General features: G+C 54.8%; 2 protein-coding genes across 5 annotated transcripts in view; one reads left to right on the top strand and one right to left on the bottom strand.

Moving 5' to 3' along the window:
- The first annotated feature begins 69 nt into the window (after window positions 1-69).
- On the top strand, window positions 70-26,847 carry BICRA (BRD4 interacting chromatin remodeling complex associated protein). 4 transcript variants are annotated; one of them, XM_075738547.1, is made up of 14 exons: window positions 70-221; window positions 12,458-12,503; window positions 13,173-13,215; window positions 13,479-13,544; window positions 14,837-16,810; window positions 19,041-19,673; window positions 20,664-20,853; window positions 21,008-21,135; window positions 21,636-21,761; window positions 22,273-22,331; window positions 22,522-22,670; window positions 23,091-23,185; window positions 23,555-23,657; window positions 24,122-26,847. In XM_075738547.1, exons 1-14 carry the CDS (start codon window positions 134-136, stop codon window positions 25,306-25,308), a joined length of 4,887 nt encoding a protein of 1,628 aa, XP_075594662.1. In that variant the 5' UTR covers window positions 70-133; the 3' UTR covers window positions 25,309-26,847. The 4 variants fall into 4 exon arrangements, with proteins under 4 accessions (XP_075594662.1, XP_075594664.1, XP_075594666.1 ...); XM_075738550.1 differs by lacking the exon at window positions 70-221 and adding an exon at window positions 11,324-11,383; XM_075738549.1 differs by lacking the exon at window positions 13,479-13,544.
- Window positions 25,564-27,988, bottom strand: part of LOC142599056 (tyrosine-protein kinase receptor UFO-like) — a 6,957-nt gene continuing 4,532 nt past the window's right edge. The window contains exon 7 of the mRNA XM_075738611.1: window positions 25,564-25,592. Within this exon, the coding sequence (XP_075594726.1) occupies window positions 25,564-25,592 (29 nt within the window). The remainder of the gene's footprint in view (window positions 25,593-27,988) is intronic.

Genomic DNA, 27,988 nt, shown 5'->3' with positions numbered 1-27,988 from the left:
GCGCGTTAATTTTCCCCCGGGGTGTCCCCGCCGCTGCCGGGGGGTGCGCGTGTGTCCGTGTCCCCCCGCCTCGCGCTGCCCGCAGCCGTCGGGCAGGGGTGCAGGCAGCGATCAGGCAGCGCGCTGAACCTCTATGTGTCGGTGCCTGGCGGGGTCCTGCCTCCGGAGCCCGTGCGGGGATGTCTGGGAGACCCCGCGCCGACTGCTGCTCAAACATCACGGTGAGTTTCTTACAATGCAGCAATTTCGCTTTAAATCGCTTTAACTCCGCTACCTGCGGCGGCGGGAGAAGGGGGGGCTGCCCCCTCCCCGGCCACCGGCCCGGCCCTCCTCTTCCTCTCTCTCCCACCAGCGCCTCGGCCCCGCCGCCCCCGGACAGTCTCCCGGTGCGGCGGTTGCGGGTCACGTCTCCGGAATACAATGTACCTCCCCAAAAGGAGACGTCGCCCCTCCGTTCCCCACCCCCGGCCAAACACCCCCCCTACAGCTCCGCACCCTCCCGGTGGAAAAGAGGAGGGGGGCGGGGGGGCCGCCGGTAACCCCCTCCGCCGGTCCCCGCTGCCTTCGGGAAGCGCCCTGCTCGTCCCCACCTCCTCCCGGGCGGGGAGGGGAAGGGGGGGGGGGTGTGAGCTCGGGGAGAGGCCGCCGGTTCTCGCTGCCGTGACTCGGTGTCGCTGTCTCGGTTGCGGAGCTGCCGCCGGCCTGGGTGTCCCCGCTCCGCTCCTCCTCCTCCTCCTCTTCCTCCCGGGGAAGAGGCAGGGATGCCCTCGGATGTGTCTGGAAGCGCAGACACGGAGGGGAAGCGGAAGGTTTGCGCTGTCAGGATTAAAAGAAAATAAATAAAAAACCCAAAAATAAAACCCAACCCCTCCATCGCCGCCGCCACCGTCGCTGCCCGGCGAGCGAGCCCGCGGCTCCGGGAGCCCCAACCCTTCCCGGTTCCCCTCCCGGGAAATGGCAAACTTGTGCTCCGGCCTGCTGCCGCAAACCGGAGTTCGTCCCCTCGGTACCCGTCGGTCGAGGGGAAAACACCGTGCAGGGGGGGGATGCTCCGCCGGTGAAAGTGACTGCGTGGGTTTGGGGGACCAAACGGGCGCCTTTACGGGGCGTTACGGCTCCCGAGTTTTCCTCGGTGCGTTAAAAATACATCAGCTGAATAAACTACAGTTCGTTGCTCTTCAAATTCTCTTCTAGTTTTCATTTGTCAGCTTAATTTCCAAATGTATTTACCGTTCCTACAGCGTTTTGGCTTTGCCCTTTTTGCGTGAACGGTTCCGGGCGTGTGGTTGTGGTTTTGGTTTCTGCGGGCTCCGTAGTTTTCTTAATATTTAAATACAACACGCCGGCTTTTCCTTTCGGGGCAGGTTTTCCCTCCGTTTGTTTTCGGTAATTCCGTGTCTCCCGTCTGCCCTCGTTTCTGGTGCCGTTTCAGTCTCTGGATGCCTGGACGTGCCGTTCACCCTCATGTAACTTTGTTGTTGTTGTTGTTTTTTCTGTTGCTGAAGAGTAGCAGTTGAACTGGCGGAAGATCTAGTTGACCCAAAGGGAAACTGAGGCAGGGGGAGACGCTTTTGGGTTCCTTTCCCCCCCAAAATTCATGTACCGAGCACGGCCTCGTCTCATGTGACGGGCCGTGGCCAAAGTCGGGCTCTCAAACGGTACTTCGGTGGCTCTGGCACCCATCGGAGCTGCCGACGCCGTGCCGGGGGTGCGAGGAGGGTGCTGGGGTACCGGGGTGCCACCCCTTCGGCTGGGCTGGGCTCCGGACGCGGATTTGACGTAACGATGTCATTTTTGTGCTGGCTCCTCATCCCCTGAGGTCTGTGGTGACGCTTGCTGTTTACATTTGGATGCTAAAATACTTTTTTTGCTGTCGGTTCGTAAACTAATCGTGCTGATCTTTGAATTATTATTATTATTATTATTTCTAGAGTGAGAGGACAAGGTAACAGGGGCAGCTTTACCCTGAGCGTTACCCAGCACCGCTTTCTTGTTCAACATCTCAATAACAGGTGAACGATCCCTCTCAAATCGTGCCGGCAGCCAAAATTTTGCAAATCTGTCAGTTTTTTTTTTTTACCAATCGCCTCAGTTGTTGTCCAACCCCCCCAGCAATGGATTTCCTTGTGTCCTTTTTTTTTTTTTTTTTTAAAATCAAAACCAGAGGGGGAAATTGCCTCCGGGGTCCCGTCGTGTGCGCAAAGAAATACTTTGCCCCAGAAAATGAAGTTAAACGTCCTCGGTGCCCACAAGCTGACGTTGCGATGTCGTCTTCGCCCCGAGACTCCTCGGCTTTACCGGGAATCTCCGCAGACGAAAAACGTTAATTTCTGTGTCTTGTATTGCGAGGAAACCCTAAATAATCCCCCATCCTGGGGGGATTTAGGCCTTAAATAGTGCGCAAAGTGGGGTTTTTTGAGTAGAAAGAGCTGATTTCTGTAAGTCTGGGGGGTTCTAGAGAGTGTGGTGATGTTTTATGTGGAGCTTTTGTGGGGACTTTGTTATCTTGTGTCAGGTGTTTCCCATCGTGCGGATCAGGTTGGACTTCCAGAGCGCTTCCCTCTTTTCCCCGAATCCAAAGGAAAACCCACAAACCAAAACTTGAGGGGATCGGTTTGGGACTCGGCGTTTCTTTCCGCTTGGCTTTTCACGATGCGGGAGGCTGAATGCTAAATTTAAGTCTTTATAGGAAAGAGAAACGTTCCAAATCCATCCTCAAAATCGCTCCGTGAGCGGAGTAGGATTTTTCTCAGGGGTGGCTGAATTTCATCCTGTAGTAGAGCGGAATCTTTGATTTAAGAAACGGGCGGGTTGCCGTCACGGGCACGAGCCACTCTGACTTTTTACAGGTATTTTGGTGCGGAGCTGGAGATTTCCGTGAACCCGGAGCACGTGTCCTCTTCCACCCCCTCTTTATTTTTACGTTTTAACACCCTTTTCCTGCTGCCTCCTCGGGACGGATAATTAATGTGGAAACATTAAAATGGGACAGTTCCATCTCAGTCCTGTTTCACTTGCCTTTTCCCTCCGATTTGGGTACTAAAAGAGCGCGGCTGGAAGCTTGTCCCTTAATTCCTGAGGCTTCAAGGAGACGAGCTGCGAGATGACGGCTGGCTAATTGCGTTGCCTTCGTTAAGTTTATCAGGGCTTCACGATTTAACGGGCCCGTAATGCTAAAAGTTGGTGTAGGCTAAGAATAAACGCCCCGTCCATCCTCGACGGGGTTAGAAATGGTTTTAGAGCCGCTAACCGAGTTTGAGGCGCGGAGGGGCGGTTTCCGTAACGTTTTTTTCTGCCAGAATTCCTCCACAAAATCATGACACGTGCCCAAAAAAAATAATAAATAAACCTCGGGAGCTGTCCCCGTGTGCCAGTAGTCATATCGGTGGTATCGGCAGAGCGAGTGATTGCTATGGAGACTGAGCTATCGTTTCATCTCTTGAGGTGGTCCTTCCAGCCCAGGCCTGCTGGCGAAGCCGAGCGGGGAAAGCTTTTGTTCTTCTTGCCCGTTTTTCGTACCTTTTCCGTAAATAAACGGGGGGCTGCGGCACCCGGCGCTGCCCGACGAGCACCTCCGACCCATCCCGGCGGAAGCGACTCCCTCGCGTTTCCCCTTTTTCCCCCAGCGCCGTCTGCTTTTTGCGGCGAGTTCGTTTCTTCCGGCAATCGGGAGAATTAACGTTTCTGTCCCGATGCGGAGCCTGAGGAGCCTTTTCACGACCGGGCTACGGGCGAGACCGCACCTTTCCCGATCCGACGATAAAAGGAGCGAATCTTCCCTTCGCCTATCGACTTGCGCTCCTCACCGTCGTTCTTGAAGTTAGTTTGGGCTGCAAAAAGCCCTTTTCTGGAGAGCGTGCTCGCTCTCTTAGCATCCGCAGGCGGAATTGTTATTCCTTTGCCTTTTCTTCCGTAATACTCGATGTCATCCGCCGGCCGCAGGTTACCTGCGACGCCCCTTCGCCCTCGCGACCGTGTTATCTCTAAATTCGTGGCTGCGGAGCTTGCGCCCTTTCGGAATTCCCTCCGGGTTCCTCATCTAGTTCCGTCCTTTCTCTGCAGCTTATTAGGGTGAAAAATACCTTTTTGCCCTTTCCCCGTGAGGTATCAAAACCCCAGAATTTCATAACGGGATGGTGACCGGCTCCGGATGGATGCGAAACGGGAAGGGGTTGTCTCTGTCCCCCCCCATCAACTTCCCAACGTTTTCCCTGTGAGCCCCGGTTCCTTCGCCTGCTCCCCCCCCTCCAGCTCTTGCACCTCGCCTTCTCCAGCAGCAAATTGACCTGATTTTTGTTGGGTTTGTTGCCATCCGGAGAGAACTGAGAACCGGGAGGGGAAAACAAGACTTTTTGTGGCTAATGGGAGCAGCCGCAGAGGCCGTAGGACGGCAAAAATACTTCAGTTTACATTCAGCGCGTGTTTGAAAGTTGTTTCTGCTACCATAAGTAGCTGAAACATTCGTTGCGGTTTTGACGGAAAGGTCATAGATCTGCGCGTGATGGTGCGTTCACCTGCAAAAAGCTTTTCTTTTTGCTCTGAAATTCTGGGAGAACTTCAGAAAACCGTCGGCGTTTGGGTGTGTTTTACCGGTTTTCATTAAAGCCGGTTGCCAGTGAAGCTCTTCAGTGAGACATTACACGTTCCGACCCGTTTCCTGTGTCTAAGTGAGCGGATTTCTCCTTTTTTCTCTTCTTTCTTTCTGCAATTTGCTCTCTCCGCACGGCAAGTGTTTGCCGAGCTCCTTCCCCTCATCCTCTTCCTCCTGCCCCCTGCCCCCCCCTCCAGCCTCGGAAAGTTTTCCCCTCCTTTCCCGAAAAGCGAGCACTTTGCCTCCCATTGTATTCCTCCTCCTCCTCCTCCTCCTGCTGCGGTCGAGGGAATGCGAGTCTGGAAATGATTTTGAGAGAAGAAAAAAAAAAAAAAGAAAGCTCCAAGTAAATCCTGTCCCGCGCAGGGGGGAGGGGAGGGCGGCCCGGGACGACGGGAGGAAAACGGTTCCCTGACCCAGAAATGGGATATTTCCCGTCAAAACCTCGGGATCCGGGAGCGTCCTCGGCGTGGCGTCGCCCGCGCGAAGGGAAGAGTCGTCCTGTGCGTAAAAATGGATCGACGGTGAGCGAGTTAACGCCGAGGCGAGGCAGGAGGAGAACTTACTTTGGTGGATTTAATCGGGGTTTTTTGGAGTAATAGTTAACCTGGAAACTGTACGTAAATATTCTTTCCCGTAGAAAAAAGTCCAGCGCTGTTCTCGAACGGCCCTCGCCTGCAGCTGCCGTCCGTTTGTGACTCCAGGGAGCCAAAATCGGGGTTTTCCTCCTCTTTCTGCCGCTCCCCGGGCGGTCTCGGTGGGGAAGCGGGGACTCTCCCACCTGTAAAACTGGAAACAGCGATTAAAAAAAAAAACACGCTTTAAGCTTCGGGTGCACGATTAGGAATCGGCTTTCTGTCGTCGAGAATAATTTCCCGGGGAAGGAGGATGGAAGTGCCAAATCGCTCGTTTACGACTCTCTTGCTTTCACCGCTCAAGAGCGTCTACTAACAGAGTTAGAAAAGCGTTTTCCTTCCGCGCCGAATCTTTGTAGCTTTAAAAAAAATAAAGCAGAAATCCCTGACGGAAAGCGCGTGGACTTGGGTTCCTCCGGCTGCTCGTGTCTCGTCCCTGCATGGACTCGGGCTGGAAATGAACCGGCAGCTTCTCAAACCCTGCCAGCCCGCTGCCGGGATTTATTCCTTTATCGGTACAATCCCAAACGCTGAAATAAACTCTTTATTTGGGTATTTGAGAGCTAATCGTGACGGGGACGTCCTGAGAAGCGAACGAGGAGAAATTCGACGGCGCAGCGAGAGGCGAGTAACCGCAGTCACCTCAAATTTGACTTCGTTTACTGGAGATTCGTGGGATTGGAACTCCTGGAGTCCGCTCAAAAATGCGATAGCCGCCCCTTATGTAATGAAAGATGGGGTTTTGCCTGTTTTCAGGGAAGCCTGTTTTCAGGACAAGTTGGAAACCTGAATTCCTTGTGGCTGGAATTTTAAAAGGCTCTAAAACGGATCTAACGTTGCCCGCGTACTTCACAGCACAGGAGGAATTGGATTCAAATTCCCTGCAAGATGCCGAAGGCTCCTTCAACGCTTTATATTTTCCTGGTATTTGTCGCCGAGAGCGATGGCTTTTTAAATTTTCTGCTAACTTCTAGATTATAGGAAAGCGATGACAGGCAGAGACGATTTTAACTTGTTTATTAGGCTCCTGGGTTTATATTTCTAGATAGTCAGCTGGAATCTGACGGTTATAAATCAGTGCATCGGAAAACTTACGATTTAACTATCAGGCGCCGTCGCTGATAATGAAACTGCTAAAATCATCAGCGCAATTACTCTTCTTTAGCTGAAGCACCGGAATATGCAAACTGGAGGGCTTTTTTGGTATAGGAACAGTAAAAAAAAAACCCGTTACCAGGACCTACTGCCAGAGCGCGCGCGTGAATTCATCTATACGGGGAGCTAATTTATGCGCCTCTCTTTTGAGAACTGCTTATTCCTACGCAGGGCAGCGCACGTTACCGGAACAGCGACGCGTACAACAGGGGATATCGGACGTGATTTTAAAAAAAAACAAAAAAACCACACAACCAAAAAAGCGTTGGCGGTAGAAAATCATCAGCAAGGATGGCGGCCTGGTAAATGATGAGAAAAGGTAAAATCCCTCGGCTTCGAGTCGCGAGGGTCACCTCACCGTACGAGAACGATGACGTGTCGCTAACAGGAGATGTTATTAAGAGCGCCGATGTGCGGGGAAGATGGATTGTTTTCTCTCGCCAATTCTGGCGGCGGCGGCGGCGCGTGTGTCCCGTAGCCTTTCAGAAAGCGGTCGGCGACGTTCGCGGTCGGCTACGCGCAAAGCTCATTTATTGCTTTCGATTCCCAGGAAACGGGTGCTGGGTTTGAGCGCGGATGATGGACGTGGCACCGGAGCGCCTGGATCTCTGGTTCCTTGTCAAATCCCATCTCAGCTTCTCAGATTTGCTCCTTAACACTTAAAATTGACCCGTTGCTGTTAAAAGCTCCATTTACGCTGGTTTTGGGGTTGTTTTTTTCCTCGGTTATTGGGGTGGTTGGTACAATACTCCTCTAATTTTTTTTTTCCTTTACAGTATGACCACGTAAAGCAAATACGTTCTTTATCTCCCAGCCGTAATCGGGTAAAAACCGAGAAGTTAGCGAAACACGAGCGCTCTCCTCCTGGCCCTGCGAGTTCGTGGCGCGCGAGAAACGAGGGTTATCCGTCCGGAAGAGCGGCAGCGGGCTGGGAAAACCGAGGCAGGGCTGAAGCCTTTTCATATTTTGGTAGTATTAAAATCTCACCCAGCTCCGAGCAGTGGATTTATATTTATCTTTTTTAATATCACGGGTCAAAACGGTGGTTTAATAACACCTTGAGCGGCCGCGGATACAGCGCGGAGCCCTAAGGACCTCGTTCGCTATTTCCCTTATTACTCTGCTGCTCGTTAGGCATCGTCTCCAAAACTTTTCCAAATGGAGTTGTCACCGCTTGAGGGGACTTTGGCGTCCGACTGTCCTCTCCTACGGTGACGGCTGCCTTGGGATCTCGCTTGGAGAAGGATTTATGGAACGGCACAACAAACCTGCGCCGGATTAAGAGATCGGGAGAGAGCGGGAACGCGAATTCGGAGTTTATCCATTAAAAATAGACACTTGTCGTTGGTATGTTCAGAATTTGGGCTGTTTCCTTTTTTAAGTTCCTGCTGGAAACAAAACAAAAAAAACAAACAAAAAACCAAAAACAAAAAAAAAAGGGGAACTGTTTATATTTCAAATATTTCTCAGTACCGTGAAAAATAAAACATACGCGGTTTAGTTTCTGTTTTGGTGCTTTGTTTGCTTAGAAACATGAGCACCGGATGGATTTTTGGAGGAATCCTTTCCTTAAATCCCATCCGCGGGAGGAAACGCGGTGAAGGCAGCTGGGCGAGGACCCGGCGTTCCTGCCGGTCGCTCCGGCAGAGCCGAGATTTCCTCGATTTCCCTGGCAGGATTCTTGCAGACTCCGCAAATCCCTGGAGGCAGGTCCTCTGGGGAAATTAAAATTATCGTTTCCACCTTTCTTCCCCGGAAGATGCTTTTGTCTTTGCAAGGTTTGCCCAGCGCGCGCCACCTTTTTTTTTTTTTTTTTCCTTTTGTATTTGTTGTGTGCATAATAGATAAATCTGCCGGGATGCCGGAAAATGAGGACGATACCGGCGAAATAGGGGCTGTTTCTTTCTCCTCTGCGCCCTCGTAATTCCCGCTGTTGCTAACATGATTTATGAAGCTGTCAAAAACTGGGTGTTTTCATTTTTTTGGCTGAGTATATCATCCCTCAGCAAGAAAAACTCTTAAAATCGATGGTGGTCATCGTTTTCCAAGGGTTTTAAAGAGTTGCCCGTGTTCTTAGCAGAACCCCGCGGCTTCTCCTACCTGTGGAAGCCTGAGAAGATGGCAGGGAGAAAAGTCAACTCGAGTAAAAGCTAAAAAAAAACCTAAAAGAAAACACTTAATTGGCGTTAAGGATATAGACTTGGTACGTCAGGTGCAATTGGAGCTTACCCTGCGGTAAGAGAATGAAACCTGGAGAAAACAAAAGGGATTGTGGCCAGAAGGAAAAAGTAGATGCTCAGTAGGAGTAAAACTTTCTGAAGTGACTGCGACCGAAAATTCTCTTTCTCGGAAGGGCCGGACCCCCTCGAAAGTCATTTTTAACGTTTTTAAGTCACGTCCGTGGGATTTAAAATTGTCTTTGTTTTGTCTTAAGAGCGCGGGTGAGGAAAAGACGTACGTCCTACCGCTTCATCGTTCGGTTTGACGACGTTTACACCTCGCCCCAGTGTAAAAGGCTGCGCAGAGTCGGAGACAACGGAGGATTGGAGCTTATTGTGATGATTTTTACCTGTTTTCTTCTCGTTTTCTGGTTCCGTGTATCCCCTGTGCTCCCTTTCCCCATGAGCAGAGCGACGTTGGCCTCGTGGGAAAGGGAGCAAACCTCGCCGGAGGACTTAATTCTTGAAGCTGGAGGAGAAACGCTCGGGCTTGCTAGACGTGGAGCTTCAGCGGAGCTTGTGGAAAGCCAATTTCCCAAAAACATTTTCGTATTTTTACCTCATCCGTCCTTAAATTGTGACTTCTCTATCGTAATACATCGTAAGAAATATTAATTAACCGAAAGCACCTGATTTGCCCCAGCGTCCTGACTACAACAAAACTCGATGCCTTCCTCTTATCTTCATTAAACCCCCCCAAAAATACTTTTGTTGGTGTTGAAGCAACTCGTGTTTTAAAGGTCGTAGTTGGTGTCAGAGGGAGCCGCGGGTAAATCACACGGAGCTGCTTTTCCTGAGATTTCCAGGCTTTTTTGCTGCGATACTGCTGGTGTCAATAACCGTGGAATATTTCTTGTCTCCGCTGGAGCGGGGGGCCGGCCGGCCGGTGGCTTTAATGAGATTTCTCGCAGGATGGTTCCCTAACGACGCGGCCGAGCTGCGAGTCGACCGACGCCTTTTCTATCTACTTCTTAAAAAAAAAAAAAGAAAGTTTCTTTTCTTTCCTATTCTTAAACAACGGGCTGGAAATACCAAACCCCCGTCCCTTTTCTGGTGACGTTGTTCCGCGCGTCCCGCTCGGTCTGCGCCCTCTTCTTTCCCAGATTTAACGAGGTGAGGGGATTACTTTTCCTGACGAGACCTCACCAGGATAAGGGGGGAATTAGGGATGCGCCTCGCATCTGCAGCGGGAGAAGGAAAACCACTTGTCACCTCCTCAAAGCGCGTCTTTTTTTTTTTTTTTTTTCCCCTTCCCCTCCTCACCTTTTCGACAGCTTACTGGGATGTAAAGTTCGACGTTTTCCTCCCCGTTAACATTTACGCCGGCGAAAAGGCTTTTCCTTACATCACGTTACCGTTCCCAGCTCCGCGAGCGTGCGGCGTGCGTGCGAGATCTAAAAATAGGCTGACGTCGAGCGTTATCGTCTAATAAAACCCAGCCAGAACTACCGTTGGCACCAAACGGCCCCTGCGCGGAGCGAGGATCCGCCGAAAAAGCTGCGGCGTCTGATGTTGTTGCCGTCGGTTCGGCACGCAGAGCGCAGCTGTTACCGAAACACTTAAACACGGCTTTTGCCAAAAATCTGTTCTTCTGTCTTCTCATCAACAAAATGGGGAAAACCGCCATCCAGCGTAAAAGCAAAATGGGGCTGGAAAACATCTTCCAGCGTTAAAAAAGTTTCCTTGTTGCCGGGTTTGTGTGTGTGGTGTGTTTTTTTGTTTTTTTTTTCAAAGGGTTATTTCACTTTTTGGCAGGCATCGTGCTGCGAGCAGCAGCGATTTCTGGCTGCCTTTCCCCCACCCCCCGCGCACATTTACTTCGTTTCTGGGCCGACGTAATTTTTAATGTCGAAGATGAAAACGAACGGGGGATGACAACGTGGAAAAGCGGGGTTTGGTTTGTGGTTTTTCCCCCCACCACCACCTTGTTTTACCGTCCTCGTGCAAACGGAAAGAAAACCGCTTTGCCGGAGGTGACTTTAGTGAAATTGCCGCGTGTTTTACCGTTAAAGAGCAAACTTATTTAAGATAGTTTATCTCGGGATGTTCGCCCGCAGATCCCCGCGCCTTTCCGAAGCCGTGCTGTCGGGATTTTTGATTTTACAGAGGAGGAAAGGACCGAAAGCAGGCGAGCGTTAAAGTGCCGGGCAAGGTCAGTAGTGGGAATAGATCCAGGGCTTGGGAATTCTTATCTCGTGACCCGTTCGCTGGATCACATTGTCTCCTCATCCTACTACCAAATACTCTAAATATATCGGCCGCGGACAGTGCTCCGGTGGAGAAACCCACTTCTTTCTGCCTCCAGAGTGGCGTTACGAGCGTGACTCGGATGCAAAGTAACGTTAGTAAGTGCTTCCGTCGCCGTTTATCATTTATTTAGGGGGGGTTTAAGCATTTTAGATTCCCAAACTTGTCTCTTCCCCTGCCCCGCGGCGCCGCTCGTGACATCACGCTCACTTCTTTTCTATGGCAACAGAACATCTGCTGGGGCGATGCTGTCGGCTCCTCCCTGGCGCTCTTTGCAGGTAAAAGTGAGCGGGTTTAGTGCGGCTCTTTAAGGGAACTTTATAAATTTCGTCTTTTTGGGGGAGAATTAAAAACACGCGGGCTCTTTCTATTCTGTACGCGGAGCGGTGCGTGCTCCAAAGTGCTTCTCCAGAGTAATTAGCCAAGTTTCACTGGCGTAGTTAGATTACTCGTTTGCAGGTCCTGAAAATAATTACAGCCGACAGACAACTATTGAAGTCAGATTGGTCAAAACCTTGAACTTCAGCCCACGAAAGGTGCGTTTGTCCCGCAGCGAGTTTTTTTCTGTATCTTCTACTCAGGTAGCTGGCTTTTTTTCTCCTTCCCCCCCCGCCCTTTTTTTTTTTGCTCTCCTCTCTGATTTTTATTCCCTGACTCTCATTAGGGAGTTTCAAACCCCGCCCAGACCACAGCTGTGGGGCAGATCAGAGGGAAAAGAGGGGAAATGCCAAAAATAAAATCCAAAACGCCCCCAAACCAACCCCAAACTCCCGCTATTTCCCAGCCCTGCTCACGAAAAGGGGTTTGCGAGGGGCAGGCCCGGCGCCAGATCTCAGGTTATCGGCAGGAAAATCCTTAATTCCGCCTTCTGAAGCAAAACTCTTCCCAATTTTTTTTTGCCACAGCGAAACTTCAGGGATAAAACCACATAAATAGGCGATTTTTAAATATGAGGTGTTGTCGAGCCATCGCCGGGATCCAACTCGCGCCGCCTCCAGGTGTCGAGGGTCCGGGACCGTTGTACGCCGGTGCACAGCCAGCCGCTGTCACCGGTTCCCCTCGGTCAGGGTGAAAACAAGGCGAAAACCTGCCGGTTTGGGTTCGTACACCGGTGCACGGCCAGCCGGTGTCACCGGTTCCCCTCGGTCAGGGTGAAAACGAGGCGAAAACCTGCCGGTTTGGGTTTCAGGGTGAAACCTAAGGCCCGGGTGGGAGAACTGCCGGTGAAATCTATCCGGCCGAGCGTTGAGCGTGGCGGAGGGACGAGCGGGTCCCTCGGCCGCTGGTTCGTGTCACCCGTAACCGCCGCTCGAGGGACGATGGTGAGGATGGGCGACTTCGCCACCGCCAGCTTTTCCAACGGAGATCGATTATCGGGGTGGGGGGCAATGATTTTCCAACAGCGTCGACGTTCCTCTTGTCCGGTGGGTTCTTCTTTTGGGGTGTCCTCTGGTCCCCTGTCCCCCCACCGTCAGCTAACAGCGGGGCACCATCATCATCACTGGGGAGGAAAACCAGAGCGCGGTGTTTGGGGCTCCCAACCCCTTTGCTCTCCTGACGGTAACGTGTGTGTCTCTTTTTTTTTTTCCCCCTCTCTCTGCTTTCTGCAGTTGACATGGATGATGAAGACGGCCGGTGCCTGCTAGATGTAATTTGGTAAGCGGGACGCGGCGGCGGTTCGTCGTCTCTCGCCTCCTCTCTTTGGGGAAGGCGTAGGGGTGGGAAGGGGCTTCTGCCACCTCCGGGTGCGTCCCCGGGGCCCCTCCAGTGCCAGGTTGGGTCTCCCAGAGCCCAAAAGCATCCTCCAAAGCGTCCCAAAATTACTCTCCTCCCGATTTACGGTTTGTTTTCCTCAGAGGGCTCCGGGCTGTGCCGCAGGAGATTCGGCACAACCCGCGTTTGGCTTCTCCCACTGGATACAACCTGGATAAATCCCATTTCTCTGATACTGGGGACGCTCGTTAACAGGTTGCCCAAATTATTTTTTTTTTTTTTTTGACAAACTGCCTGTCAACGGCTCGTTTTCCAACGGGGCTTATTGCGATTATGAAACTGTTGGTAATCGGGGCTTTGCAGAATTAACAGGAGAGGGACGAGGCAGCGTTAGCCGCCCGGGAGGAGGATATTTACCTTCTCTCAGCACCTATACGGTAACTTCTCTCTATAATAGAGCCGCTGAAGTATAAATCGCTGTACGTAATTAGTTATTGCACTTCAGAGCGTGCGAAGTTAGGTTAATGCGTTAATTAGAAACACGCGCTTCGCTCCCGACTCAATGCGGGTGACGTGGTGCATCCCTAAACGCTTTCGTCTGTTGTTTTGCAGCGACCCTCAGGCCTTGAATGATTTTTTACATGGATCCGAAAAGGTGAGCGACGACTCGTTTCTATTCACCAAAACCTTTACCGCAAACTCTCTTTTTTATTTTCCTGGGTTTTTTTTAAATAAACGATGAGTCTTTCTAAAGAAAGAAAACCCCAAGTTCAGAGTTGCGAGTTCAGAGCAGCGAGTGAGAGCTCAGCTGCTCATCAGCACTGCGCTCTTTTTTTTTTATATGCGTATTTTTAATATTTTTTTCTTTTTTTTTCATACTATATGTAAAGAAAGTAAATCAAATCTTTTTAATTACAGATTGACAGTGATGATCTCCTGGACAACACAGGAGATGCAGCCAGTGCCTTTTTTGAAGGTGCTGGGGTATGTATTTTTAATTTATACTTGGGGAATGTCAGCTTAGAAACCTTTCCTTTCCCCCCCCCCTTTTTTTTCTTTTTTTTTTTTTTTTTGGTTTCCCAGGTCTAGCGAAAGAGGCAGGACGCAGGGATTATTCCCCAGGATTTATGAAGAAATAGTTCCGCCAGGTTCCCCGTATCTCAGGGGAGAAAAGTTGATTTCGCGTGCAGCTCTCAAATCTGCTTTCAACCTGGGGAAAGCTTTGAGGAGAGAAAAATCAGGTGGAGAGGGAGAAGGGTGGAACCGTGCGCTCACGCCTCAAAGGCGGCAGAGATAATTCGGAAGAACGCTTCCAAAAAAAAAAAGAAATAAAGCCCCTTCCTCCTAGTTCCCCCCAAGGCCGGAGCGCTCCCTTTCCTTGCAGACCCCTGTGCAGCGAAGGTGAAATATGTGGAAGTAGATTCTTAAAAAAATCCTTTTTTTTTTTCTTCCTTTCCCCAAAGAGCATGGCTTACTCTGCATGGATAACATTCAAGCATGAAGGTCTCTTTTCCCCCCCCCCCACTCTATTTCCAGTTACATTGTAATACTAGTCTTGATTATTTTTTTTTTTGGTGGGTTTTTTTTTTTCTTCCATTGCGCTTTATTTTGGGGTTCTGTAACCCATAAATTTCTCTTACGAGTTGAGGTTTGCTTCTACTTCGATTTATTTATTTTACGGGGTTTTTTTACCTTCCCTGTTTTACAAAACCTGAGGGCTCTGAGGTTAGGCTGCACCTCGCTTTTCCGTTGGTTTAGGGTTGGGTTTTTTCCCATTTTCCCAGGACCCCCCTCCCTACGCCCTGGCTATAGGCCACGCGCCGCAGCCTGTGGCCGAGCGAACTCGGCCGCTGCTCAAACGTCTCTTGCGAGAAAAGGGCTGGGTTTTCATCGAGTCTTTTAGGTTTCTTTCCAGAATGTGAAATTTTCCCCTTCCCATCCCAACACCGCTTTAATTTTTGAAGAGTAAGAAAGGCGAGGGGTATTTTCCGAGCTTTTCAGTTTGCTCAGCGCGTGAAAAAGCGATCAAACCATCCTTGGGATGCCATTAACTCCCTCGCTTACAGCCAGCCGTTTGAGGGCCGTCTCGCCCGCTCGCAAACGATGCCACGCGCTCGTTTAGGCTCGCCCAGGGATGCCAAACCTCTTTCCCCGCTTCGCAAATCGAGGCGGCTGGGGAAAGCCGTCAAGCGAGTCGGCTCGAAGCCCTCTTTCCCCGCGTTTGAGCTCAATGCCTTCTTCTTTCTTCTCCCCCTCTCTGACCGGCGATCTCCCAGCTGCACGTACAAGAGTCCTCCGGCAACCATCTGAGCACCGAGCAGAGTCAGCCCGCGACCAGCGTGGACCTCGATTTTTTAGAAGATGACATCTTGGGGTCACCCTCCGGCGGCGGGACGAACCTGCAGAACTCGGACCAGCCTTGCGATATCCTCCAGCAGAGCCTGCAAGAGGCCAACATCACCGAACAGACGTTGGAAGCGGAAGCCGAGCTGGACCTGGGCCCCTTCCAGCTTCCCACCCTTCAGCCGGTGGTACAGACGGCCTCCGACGGAACCCCGCAGATTTTTTCCGGCGGAGCCGACCTCATCGGGCTGCAGCAACCCGCCGTCCTGACTCACCAAGCCTTGGTCCAGCAGTCGGTAGGAGCGGATGTCGTCAACAAGGCCATCAGCGTTCAGCCTTTCCTCCAACAAGTCGGCTTGGGGAACGTCACCATCCAGCCCATCTCCAATCTCCAAGGTTTGCCCAACGGCAGCCCCAGCGGAACGCTGGGAATCGGCCCCATCCAGGTGGTCGGCCAGCAAGTGATGGCCATCAACCAGTCGACGCAGCAGATCATCGCCAAGCAGGTTCAGCCCTCCCAAGTGGCCACCATGCCCGTCGGCAGCTACATCACCCAGACGGCGCCCGAGCAGCAGCAGGTCACCCTGGCCTCCACGGGGGTCTCGCCGCAAAGCGCCGGTCTCGTCATCCAGAAGAATTTGCCGACGGTGGCCACCACGACGCTCAACGGGAACTCTATGTTCGGGAGCGTGTCCGGGACGCAGGGTTCCCAGCCGCTCACCGTCACCTCCAACCTGAGCAGCCCCTTGGTGCAGGCCCAAAACGTCATCATTCACAGGACGCCCACCCCGATTCAACCCAAACCCGCCGGGGTCCTCCAGCAGAAGCTCTACCAGATCACCCCCAAGCCCTTCGGTTCCAACAACGCCACCTTGACCATCCAGAACGAAGCCGCCCTGCAGCAGCAGAAGGCCCAGCAGAACCTGACCTTCATGGCCAGCAAACCCGGGCAGAACGTGGTGCTTTCGGGCTTCCCCCAAGGGCTTCCGGCCAACGTTTTCAAGCAACCGCCGCCGCAGCAACAAGCCCTCAGCAAACCCATGAGCGTCCACCTGCTAAACCAGGGCAGCAGCATCGTCATTCCCGCCCAGCACGTCCCGCAGGCCATGCTGCAGGGCCAGAACCAGTTCCTCCTCCCCGGGCAACTGGCGGGCGCCTCCGCCGTGCAGATCCCCCAGCAGCTTTCGGCCCTGCAGGCCAACATGGGAGGGCAGATCCTGACCACCTCCCACCCCGGCGGGCAAGCCCACATCATAACGAGCCAAGGGCCGGGCGGACAGTTGATAACGAACCAAGCTTTGCCGGCCCAGATCCTCACCAACCAGAACATCGCCAGCCAGCTGAACCTGGGCCAGGTGCTCACCTCGCAGAACGCCCACGGCACCGCGCACATACTCTCGGCTCCCATCCAGCTCCAGCCTGGCCAGGTGGGACAGCCGGCTCTTTTCCAGATGCCCGTTTCCTTAGCGGGCAGTTTGACCACGCAGAGCCAACCCTCGGTGGCCGCTTCCTTGGGCCAGACGGGGCAAACGGTGATCCAGGGGGTGACGTTGCCCAACCAGGTGGCCATGCTCAACGCCACCGAGAACCTCGGCCAGGCGGTGAGCATCCAAGCCTCCGCCGCCAGCAGCCAAAGCCCCGGCCTCGTCCAGCCGCAGTCCTCCTCGGGCGCCAGCCTGCTACCCAACGCCGACCAGTCCTCCATCCTCACCGTCCAAACCGCTTCCCAACCTCCCGCTCCGCTCCAGCTCAACGTGCCGCCCCCGCCGCCCCCGCCGCCCTCCCAGCAGCCCGTCACTTCCCAGCCCAGCCCCAGTTTGGCTTCCAGCCCGGAGAAGATCATCCTGGGGCAGGCAACTGCCGGAACCGTCATCAACCAGGACTCCATGCAGATGTTCCTACAGCAGGCAAGTAGAACCCCGCCGGGCGGTGGCCGTGGCGTTTGCAGCCCTTTGGGTGTTTGGAGGGCGACACCGAGCGCGGCGGGCTCTGGAGAGCCCCGCTTTCGGGCTTGTTTCACGCGCCGTACCCGCTAGAAGCGTTCCGGCGTGTAGTTTTAATTCTTTACGTGTTACCTTTCCTGCCGTAGGGCGGCAAGTTCCTTCCCTAAAGTCGCCGGGAGCAGGGCTCGGGGCCGCTCTGCGCGTGGTCGAGTGCCACCGGCTCGCCTTTGGAAGGAGGAGCCGGTGACGGGTCCTACCGAAGCCGCCGCCGCGGCATGGAGCTGTCAGTGTGGAGCCGGCGTCCGCCCCGTTCTCCGTCTGCAGCTCAGGGTAGAGCTCAGCCCACGGCGTCGGTCCGGCTTTTCCCCGCTGAGGGTTTTTCCGCCTTCGTTAGTTCGTGTCAGACCTTTTTAAAAAAAAAACAATCGGGCGGCTCTAGAAGCAGCGACGGCAGCCGGGTGGGCAGCAACGCGCAGCGTCTCGTCGCGAAATGCCCCGCTGCGGACGCGTTGGAGGTCGAGGTCGGTCCAGCCAGGGCTGCGGACGTCTCGTCTGGTCTTACCTACGTTGGTAAAGGGTTCGGTGACGGTTCAGACGCCGGATCCGAACCGTTGTGGGTTTTCTTTAACTCTTGAACTCGTGTTCGTAGAGGTGGGTGCTGGTCCGTGACCCACCAAAGTCCCTGAGTTATCCAAGAAACGGGAAGAGAGCGAACGCTCTCTAATATTGTTATTTCAAGAGTGGGAAGCCTTAAAATTCTCCATTTGAACTTTTTTCGGCGTAACTAGTAGCGCAGATAGATCTTTCTAGGTATTTGGGCTTGACGTTGACCGTCGCCTCCCGGTATTTCGCATAATTAAAACCAGGCGTTTTAATTTCGGTGTAATTAAGACCCGTGGCTAAATATCGGTGCGGTTGCGCTATCGGACTGTGGTCGGACGCGGCGGGTCCCGCTGCTTTCCCCTGCAAAGTCGCTCTCCCACCTCCAGAGAGAGCTCTTTCCCTCGCCAGCCGTACCGGTGGGGAGCGGGCGAGAGCGGTTTTCTCTTTGGTGCCTGGAAGAACGTGGGGATGGATAACGGTGAGAGCGTGCTGCCGTACGGAAAAACTGATCCGGCAGCGGAAAAGCACGCGCTGGAGCGCTTCGCGTGCGCTACGGCAGAGGGTTCGGGTGACGTCAGACATCTCCCGGCGTTTATTTTTGCCCTGGTCGTCTTTAAAGCTTCCAAACTCTTCCTCCGGTCCCTTCCTACGCCCCGAAACCACGACTCTCAGCCCCGGGCGTGCAGGATGAAGTCGGGGAGTCCCCCCTCCTCCTCCCCCTGCCAGCCACCCCGCCGTCCGTCCCTCTGTCCGTCCGTCTCCCCTCCGAGCTCCGGCTGCTCCCGCTCGCTTGCCTGCAGGTCCTCACTAACCCTGAAAGCTGCTGCTGCCCTGCGTTGCTTTTTCTTCTCCTCTCCCTTCACGCTCACAAGCCGCTGTCTGGTACATTTTTGTCCCTGCCAGAGGCTTCATTACCTTTCCCCCCCCCGCCAATTCTTCCTATTTCCATAGCGATCGGTAGTTAAAGGACTATAATTGCTATTAATCAGAGGGATATTCGGCTCCCGGGGTGAATCTCTCCCCAGAAATGTAAATAGCGGGATGCCGAGGGCCGTCAGGGCCGTCCTCGTTAACCCCCGGACGGCGTTAGCCCCTCCAGCACGGACCCCCGTCCCCAGGGGAGCGGCAGCCTCGCGTTTGCGTCGGCTGCGGTGGGAGAGGAGGGCAGGATACGTCCAAGCGTGGCTCCGGGCAGTCCCGGGGGCAGCGGTGAGGATGTTTTTTGAGGAAGAAAAGTAGTTTTACCTTACCCTGACTTTAAAAATGCTTCTAAAAGCGACGCCGGGGCACGCTCGGGGCTGGGCGAGTCCGGCGGCGGTGCCGTGCCCCCCGGCAGCGTTACCCAGAGCCCGCAGGGAGGGTGCTAGGGCAGGCCGGCGAGAGCAGGACCTCGTTTTCCCGGGGGCTTCGTTACCGCAGGAGCCAGAGGTGTTTCACGAACCGTTTGCCGAGCCGCTTTCAGAGCGGGTCGCTCTGCCTGCACGGTTCGCCGTCGTGTCTGGCGGAGCCGAGAAACCCGTGGGCATTTTCGAGGGCAAAAACTCCTTCCTGAGCTTCGACTAACTTCTTCCTCTTTCCTTCTCTGTTTCAGTTACCTGCAGGGCAGCAGAAGCTCCCTGGAGCCTCCCCGTCCCCTTCGCTACCTCATCCTCCCCTGGGGGAGAGCCCGCAGCTCCCGGCCGCCCACCTCTCCCAAATGCAGTCCCCCCACCCCTCCCGGCCCCCCTCCCAGCCCCAGCCCCTCTCCCGGCCCCCCTCCCGGCCCCACTCGCGCCCCCCCTCCCAACCGCAGACCCTTTCCCGGCCCCCTTCCGAGCCGCTCTCCCGTTCCTGCACCCCGCAGGCGCCCATGCCGGGCCTCTACGTCATCCAGAACCAGCTGGCCTCGTCCCCCCTCGGCGGGGGGCAGCACCCCCTGCGCCCACCCTCCCAGCCCCAGCCGCCCTTCCAACCGCCGCCGGCGCAGGCAGAAGCCGCGCAGCCGCCGGCGCAGCTCCAGGTCCAGCTCCCGGCGCCGGCGGAGGTCCAGCATTCCCATTCCCCTCACTTCCAACTGCAGTTTCCGTCCCAGGGGCAGATCAAACCTCCCACTCCCACCCACGCTCTCCACCTAACCGCGGAGCAGCAGAGGAGTTTTCCGATGGTCCCGAATCAATTCCAAACCCTCCCGGCTATTCCCAACCCCGCTCCTCAGCAGAAGCAAATACTGGACAGGTTCCAGCAGGTAAATAAGGACCGTCGAGGGTCTCCGACGCCGGGTGTAGGTCAGGAGGGGAGGTTAGCGCGGCAAAGCGCGGCCGCGAGCCTCCCGCCGTCGGGGAGACGAGAGATTAAAGGCAAAATCGGAAGCAAAAATCCGTCCGGTTCCTCCCAGGCAGGTCCCGGGCCCCCTTTGTTCTTTGGGTTGGTTTTTTTTTTTTCGGGGTGCCGAGAGTGGGGTTCGTGCCGTGGCGTTACGTCCGGCTCTGCCGCCTGCCGTCGCAGGAATGCAGGTGCATCCCTTAACGTACGGCGTTCGTAGGAGAGGCGTCTTCCGCGGATGCGGTTCACGTGTTGGTTTGTAGTTAAGACGAGGAGAAGGCGTTTGCGACGACAGAAATAAAAGCGCGTCCCGTTCTCCCGTGATAAACGCATCCCCCTCCCAGACCTGTCCTGTCCGGGCAGGGGTCAAATCCTGCCTGAGCTGGTGATTTCGGGGGGGTGCGGGTGTCGGGGCTGGGGCTGTGGGGTGCAGCTATTTCCCGGGGGGATGCTCGGGGACCGCTCCGGCCCTCTCGCCGACGGAGGGGGGGAGCAGTCAGGGACTTCCCGGTGAAGTACCCGGAAAAAAACCCCGAGCTCCAGACTTCTAAAATTAAACCGCAGTTATTTATTTTATATTCGCTCCAAGCAAACTCCCCTTATAAGGACCCGACTTGGGGTTTTTTGAGCGCGCGGGGCCCCTTCCCGTGGTTTAGACCCGCGGAGCCGGACCAGGGGGAGCTCGGCAAACGCCTTTTTTTAGCTTCTCTCTCATCCGTCTCCCGGTGCGGAGGTTGTGGGGACAAGATGGGACCGACACGGCGACCGGTCCCTTCCCTCCTCGTGCGTTCGTGCCGAATCGACGGTGCTCGCGGACGAGGAAGCGATGAGTTTAGAGCGAGGGGTTTTTTTCAACTTCTGGGTTGTTTTTGTTTGTTTGTTTGTTTGTTTGTTTTAAATTAATCCTGCGCAGGTGCCCCAGGGGATCATCCTGCAAACGAAGCAGCAGCCTCCCACCAGCCAGGCTTCCCCGGCGCTCGGCCAGTTCACCAGCCCGTCGTCCTCCGTCCTGGTGAGCGGCCAGGGACAACCGGTGACGGTGACGCCGACGCCAGCCCCTGCGCACAGCCACGCGCCCGCCGCCCTCCCGCCTTCCACCACAGGTTCGTGGTGAAACCCGTCGGCGCGATCGAACCGCGCTGCTTGTCCGAGCTCGTTTCTTCTGATAAACCTCAGTCTTTTGGGGTGAAAATCCGGGACGTCGTTATTTATTACCGAGGCTTGAACTTAAGCGCCTGTCTGGTTTACGTTTGCTAGGTATTACCACCCCGGTGCCTGCGGAAAATAAAACCTTCTCCAGCGTTTCCACGCCGATTTCGGCTGGGAAAGGGGCTGCAGCCCCGGGGAAGTCGGGAACGCCTCTTGCCATACAGCAGTCAGTGCAGGTGAGGAAGCGTTTTCCACGGGTTTCCGTTTTATCCCAGAGTTTTCCACCTGGAAATCTGTCGGTGTTTCCCCTCCGCTTTATCAAAAAGGAAGAATTAATTTCCAGAAATGGGTGGTTTTTTTCCACTCGTGAAGTGCCGTGAACCTCTAAAGATGATCCAAAATGAACCGTTCCCACCGATATTAATGGAACTTTTCGGGAGGGAGGCGTTGTTCTTCCTCCTCTTTAAGAGACTCGGTTACTCGCCGAGGATTCAACGGGATGCTGGGGCTGTTGACATAGATTTCTGGAAGTACAAACTAGAATAATTCTTATTTTTATGCAAAAATACATCTTGCACTCGGGCGTTTAGACCGGCGCAGCGAGGAACCCGCCTGCCAGCTCTTTGGTTGTCTCGGCAGGCGATTCCTCGCCGCGTGTCTCGTCAATTAATCGTTTCTCGGTGAAAATCCGCTCCGGGATCCTAAACGAAACGATGTCTTTTCGTCTCTTCCTCAGACTAAGCCCGGCGTGATCAGTTCTGTCTCGGGCCTGAACCTCGGGAAAGGTCCTTTGCAGATCCAGGTCGTCGGGAAAGGATTATCGCAGCTCGTGCCCTCGGTCCCCGTGCAAAGCCAGCCGCTGGTGAGTTTGCACCGAGGCGTGCGAGGGGCGTCTTAAAGGAGGAGCTTGGGGGGACGATGCCGGGGGGGGCTTGGGGACGCTCCGGCTTTGTCCTTGTCCTTTGTCCTTTGTCCTTTGCTCCTCCTTTGTCTGGAGCACGGGAGCTCCAGATATCCCGAGATAGAAGTACCCCGAAGTTTTACGTATTGCGTATAAACCTAAGTGGCCTCTAAATGCACCAACATCTGTTTTGTCGAAGCGAGCGGAAGCCTTCCTCCCGACTTAAAACCCGCGGTAATCCGCGCTTTCTCCTTTTGCTCTCTTCCCCCGGTTCCAAACCGCTCCCAAACCGATCCCATCCGTTTCCTTTTTCTCCGGTCGCCGATCCCCGCCGTTTCCTTCCTGCCTCTCGATTCCCTCAAAAGAGGAAAAATCCCCCCAAAAGCCGGGCTCGCTCCAGCCGCCGGCGTGGGTTAAACCCCACGTCCCCGACGTCCCCTCTCACCCGTCCTTTTTTTTTTTCCCCCACCAGTACGACGGCAAGCTCGCTCTGAAGAAAACCCCGACGCTACAGCCCAGCAAGGAAGCTTGGTGAGCGCATCGGGGAGGGGGAAACCCGTCATTTAAACCACGGGAGAACGTCTCGCCGCTGCGGCTCCGTCCGTTTCCGTGCCCGCTCTCCCGCGCGATGCCGTTAACGCTGGAAACGAGGGAATTTTGTGTTTGGGATCCCTCCGGCAGTTCACCCTCTTTTTTTTTTTATTTATTTTTCCCCTCCCAGTTTCCTGGAGCAGTTGCACAAACACCAAGGTGCGGTGCTGCATCCCGATTACAAAACCTCGTTCCGTTCTTTCGACGACGCTTTGCAGCGGCTCCTGCCCTACCACGTCTACCAGGGGATGCTGCCCTCCGCCCAGGACTACAGGAAGGGTGAGTCCTCCCCGGCGACGGCACGCAGCTCTCCTAAAGCCGGCGGGCTTTAAAGAGATGAAAAAAAAAAACCATAAAAATTTGAGGGGTTTAGTACTTCAAAAATAACGGAGAAACTGTCTAGGCCTTCGCTCTGGAATACAAAGTGACATTCCCAAGATGATACGGTGGAAGGTTTCCAGGGTTTTCTGACCTGGAATAGTTCAAAGTTCCGTTAAAGTTTCGTCCCAGCCTCCGCGTGTTTCGGGAAATGACGAGAACAGACCTTGGCGGGCTCTTGCCAATTAAAAATCCCACCAAACCCCTTTTCTCGGGGTCTTCTGCTAAAAAAAAGTTAATAATAAAGAGCCACCGACCCCGTATCCGCGTTTACCCGGTGACACAGGCTTTCTTCTCTCCCCACCCTCCTCTTCCTCGCAGTGGACGAGGAGTTCGAAGTGGTCTCTACCCAGCTGCTGAAGCGCACGCAAGCGATGTTGAACAAGTACCGCCTGCTGCTCTTAGAGGAATCTCGGGTGAGTCCGGCCTCTCGCCTTCTCCGGTCCAATTATTTCTCCAACGCCGGCTTTTCCCCATCGATCCGCGGCTTTTCCGGGTCAAGTTCAAGGCCCTCGGGGGGCTGCGGGCTCTGTCCTGCCGCGGCGCGGGGCTCGGCCCCCGGATTTTTACCGAAACGGGTAAATTCTCCTCTCCCCGCCGTCGGTTCGGTCCGCTCTTTGCAAGCGTTTGGCATTTCTCTCGCCCCGCGGTTCTGCGTTCGAGTCTTTATGGGGAAAAATCTGGCGGGGAGGGGAAAATGATCGTTGAACGTTAAGGCGGTGATGTGTAACCGCAGCCGCTCTTCCTCCCCATCCCTCTCCCCTCCTCTTCCTCCCCGCCCGCAGAGAGTCAGTCCTTCGGCGGAGATGGTGATGATCGACCGCATGTTTATCCAGGAAGAAAAGACCATGTTAGCGCTCGACAAGCAGTTGGCGAAGGAGAAACCAGGTGGGAGACGAGTTCTTCCCTTCCTTTCTCCCCCTTTTGTGACCGCACCCTCGGTTTTTGGCGTTTCCCTCCTTTTCCGAGTTCTCCGCACCCTGCGCGGGGCAGGACGCTGTGTCAGCCTGTTCCACCGGGGTCGGTGGCGATTTGGGGGGAAAAAACGTTGAAAATAAGAGTGAAAATAATCCCCGCTGCCGCCTGTGCCCAAAGAGCTCGGCGGCCGAAACTGCTCTTTGTTCCCGGCTGGTTCCTTAACGAAGATTTGCGTGAAATTAGTGCGTTTTCCCCCGAGTGAGGCGAGAAGGGGGGGGGGGGGGGGGAATGCGTCCCCGGGGCGAGCAGGGAAACTTGAAAAACTAATATTGCCGCGAAATGTATTTAACAATTTACAAAAGAAAAAAAAAACCTAAGCGGGGCTGGGGGAGGGGGGGGGATCCCAAACCCGCTAACGCCCGTTTCCCTTCCAGACGAGTACGTCTCCTCCTCGTCCCGCTCACAGAGCCTCTCCTCCTCAGTGGCCCTGGCCTCCGTCTCCAGCGTCGCGCCGGCCCCCGAGAGCCTGAAAGCGGCCCCGACGCAGAGCACCCCCCCCCTCCACCCCACCAAACTGGTGATCAAACACAGCGGGGGCTCCCCGTCCGTCACCTGGGCCAAAGCTTCTCCCTCCCTGGACGGGGACGAGGACGCTTTGCCCTCCAGGAGCAAACCCCCCATCAAAACCTACGAAGCGCGGAGCCGGATCGGTCTCAAATTAAAAATTAAGCAGGAAGCCGGGCTTAGCAAAGTGGTGCACAACACCGCCCTGGACCCCGTGCACCAGCCGCCCCCCTCCGCGTGCCGAGTCATCAAAGGACCCGACCCGCACGGCTCCGGCGCCGCCGGCTCCGGCGCGGGGCAGATGAACGGCACCGTCGATCACGTAACTCCGGCTCCCGCCGAGAAAAAACCCGCGGTGACGTATTGCCGGCTCCCCCTTCGCAAGACGTACCGGGAAAACGTGGACGCTTTCGTGGCGGAGAAACCCGCCGACGCCTGTCCCAAGGGGAGCGCCCCGAAAGCCGACAAGCCCCCCGGTGCCCTCGCCGGGAAGCAGGAGGAAGGATCCAGGAGCGTGATCGCTTCCCGCAAGAGCCAGGACAGTCCCGCCGCGGAGAAGGGCCGATCGGAAGAGAGCTCCAAGCTCCTGTTCTTCAACCGGAGCGACGCTCGCTCCCTCGTCCTGCAGGACGCCGCGGCTCCGCAGAAGACCGACGATTCCACCGGTGGCCTTATGAAGGAGCTTGCGGAAGTCGAGGACGAGTTTTACCGCGGGATGATAAAACCGGAACCCCCCGACCAGGGTTCGGGTTCGGAACTCGCCTGGGAGGTGCCGTTACCCCCGGCCAAACGTCGGAAGTCGGAATCCTTCGAGGTGGACAACGCCAGCTTCTCCAGCGACAGCCCCCAGGACGACTCCCTCAACGAACACCTCCAGAGCGCCATCGACAGCATCCTCAACCTCCAGCAACCTCAGGCCGGGAACCAGAACGTCCGGACGCCTTCCTCCTCCTACAACTCCTCTTCCTCCCCCTTCTCCTCTCCCGTCCACCGGACGGACGCCTACCTTGCCCCTAATCACAACGGTGGCCTTGGAGCGAGGACGTTAAACAGATAACAGAGAACCCGGCGCGGCGACGGCGGGACGCTCGGGCGAGGGATCGGAGAAGAAAGAAGAGGAGGAGGAAGAGGAGAGGAAGAAGCTCTTTGCTGGTTGGACGCGGTTGAGCCCCCCCCCCCAACACACACACCCCCCCCTCCCCGACGGGCCGGGAAAACCGAACGCGTCCCGGGAAAACGCATCCCCCCCCCCCGGTGTTTATAGGATAAAAAAAAGGGGGGGGTGTGGAATATTTTGGGGATGAGATGGGATTTAACGATCCGCGACCGAGCGCCCCGGGGCTGGGGGGGGGGGCAGACCGGACTGGGGGGGCCCGGAGGTGTTTGTGTAATTTAGATTCTGTAACAAAATCGCTAATAACGAATTATCCCGTCGCTCTCTGCTCTCTTTTTCCACCCCGGCCGGCCGTTCTCCATTTTGGCAGCAGGTCGGGAATCCAAACCGGTGGGAGGCCAAAGAGGACTCGGCAGTCGTTGGCATAAAAAAAAAGAAAAAAAGAAAAAAAAAAAATTTATCTTTTAAATTATTTTTTAGATACCGCGCGGGATTTTTTGGACCCTCAGCAAAGGGGGAGGGGGGGGGGGTGGGTGTTAAAAATAAGAGAAAAGCAAAGAAACGCAAACACTAATCGCTACAAGGAGGAGGAAAGTTTACAGCGAGTCGTATCCCTGGAGGAGACGTAAATCCAGCAAATCCCTCCGGATTTGGGGAAAGGGCGGGGGGGGGGGGGGACGGGGGACGACTCCGCTTCTGCTCCCCCCCCCCCACCCGCCACACCCCCGGCCCTGCCAACACCGAAAATGCCGGGAAGGGCCGAGTTTTCCTAGGGAAAAAAAACCCAGGGGAAAAAAAAAAAAAAAAAGAGCGATTGTACGCCGCGAGCGCGCCCTTCTGAAAAAAAAAAAATAAGTGTTTTGTCCGTTCCCGGACAAATAATGAGTATTTTGTCCCCGTTTTTTCCCTTTCGGAGGCAATAAGTTAACCTCGACTTCCAAGTGCCATCGGGTTGGGTTTTTAGGACGATTATTAGATTATTTTGGGGCTTCCCCCCCCCTTTTTTTTTTTCTTTTTTTTTCTTTTTTTTTTTTTTTAATCCTGAAAAGGGGAAAGGGAACCTCCGCGCAGGGAAACCGAGAACATCCTTCCTCTCCGGCCGCGTCGGCTTCCCCTCCTCCAAAACCCGACAACCACCACCAAAAAAAAAAAAAACAAACCAAACATAAAACTTTACTAATTTCGAAGGGGCGGAGCGGGACGAGGCTGGAGAGGAGCCAGGGGAGCTGCCTGCAGCGATTTCGTTCGTTTTCCTCTTTTTTTCCGATTTTTGCCTCTTCCCCCCCCCCAAAAAAAACAACCCATAAATGTGTTTTTATTTTTTCCCCGCGCGCTCTCGGCATTCCTCCCCGCTTGCTCACGGCTCACCAACGCCCAGCCGCGGCCGACGAAAACCTTCTCTCTCCCCCCCCCCCCTTCCCAAAATCCCGCTTTTTAATCCAAAAATTTCCCGGCGCTTTTTTATTTTCCCTGGTTTTGGGGGGTTGGGGCGGGAAGCAAAAAAAAAAAAGCGTCATCCCCCTCATCGCGTCGCTCCCGGACGGAGCGGACGAGTTTTTGGGTCGGGGTAGCGATAAGGGACGACGATTCCCGGGCTGCGACTATTTGGCGTTTTCTTTTTTTTTTTTTTTATATATCCGTATAAATATATAAAAATGTATATTAAATTCTTCGGGGGGTTATTTTTTGTTTCGTTTAATCTCTAATTATTTTAATTATTTTTTTTTTTTGGAAGGAAGCGTGGATTTGGGATCGTTAGCTCCTGATTTTTCCTTTGCGAGACGCAGCCGTTGGAAAACCCGACTTTTCACCCCAAAAAGGGGCCGGGGGGGGGGGGGGGGTTGGCGCCTCCCCAGCGTCCCCCGGTTTTGGGGAGAAAACTCCGGATTTTGCCCATCGGGCTCTTGCGTCGCACCGAGGGGGGTTCGACCCTTTCCCACCCCGTTTAATTCACGTTTCGGGGGGGGACTCTGCTGCCCGGGGGGGGGGGGCGGGGTGTTAATCCCCATTTTTTTGGGGGGAAAAACGGTAAAAAGTGGATTCTCCCCCCAAACCCAGCCCCGTCCTCGTTCCCGGGGCGTAACGACCCCCCCGAACGCGTCCGCCCCCCCCGTTCCCTCCCGCCGGTACCAGTGAACGCTATCACAGTCGGAAACAAAATATAGTACTATAAAATAATTTTTGTACTGTATTTATTGTGTATAACGATTTTTTTAAAGAATTATGTACATTTAGTACTTCTGTGTAAATTAAATCGCTCTTCTTTTTAAAAACTGCGCCCGCCTCGCCGCTCCCGCTTGCTTTCCCCCCCCCCCCCCCAAAAAAAAAATGACGGAAATGTGGGGAAATCGGTAAAAACCCCCAAACGGCTGCCGAGCCCCGGGGGGGGGAGGCCGGAGCCGCGCTCCGAGGTTTTGGGGGGAATTTGGGGGGATTTGGGGCCGGGAGGGGCCTCTGCTGGGTCCGGCTCCCCCCTCAGCGCCCGTGGGGGGGTGGCGAAGGGGGCTGGGGTCCGGTCCCACCCGTGAACGGGGTGGGGGGGTCGGGAGGAGCCGCGGGACCCGGGTCCCACCCGTGGGGGGGTCGGGGAGGAGCCGCGGGACCCGGGTCCCACCCGGGGGGG

The sequence above is a fragment of the Balearica regulorum genome, chromosome 34 (genome assembly GCF_011004875.1).
Source record: "Balearica regulorum gibbericeps isolate bBalReg1 chromosome 34, bBalReg1.pri, whole genome shotgun sequence".
In the NCBI taxonomy this organism is placed as follows: Eukaryota; Metazoa; Chordata; class Aves; order Gruiformes; family Gruidae; genus Balearica; species Balearica regulorum.
Note: the sequence above shows the minus strand (reverse complement) of the source record. Positions and strands in the feature narration are given on the sequence as shown.

Excerpts from the sequence above, each read along its gene's own strand:
- BICRA (XM_075738547.1), top strand. The coding sequence starts at position 134 with ATGTGTCGGTGCCTGGCGGGGTCCTGCCTCCGGAGCCCGTGCGGGGAT. Across the intron at positions 13,545-14,836 it reads CCTTTTTTGAAGGTGCTGGG|CTGCACGTACAAGAGTCCTC; the intron begins GTATGTATTTTT and ends GCGATCTCCCAG. Across the intron at positions 21,762-22,272 it reads CCGTGCAAAGCCAGCCGCTG|TACGACGGCAAGCTCGCTCT; the intron begins GTGAGTTTGCAC and ends TTCCCCCACCAG.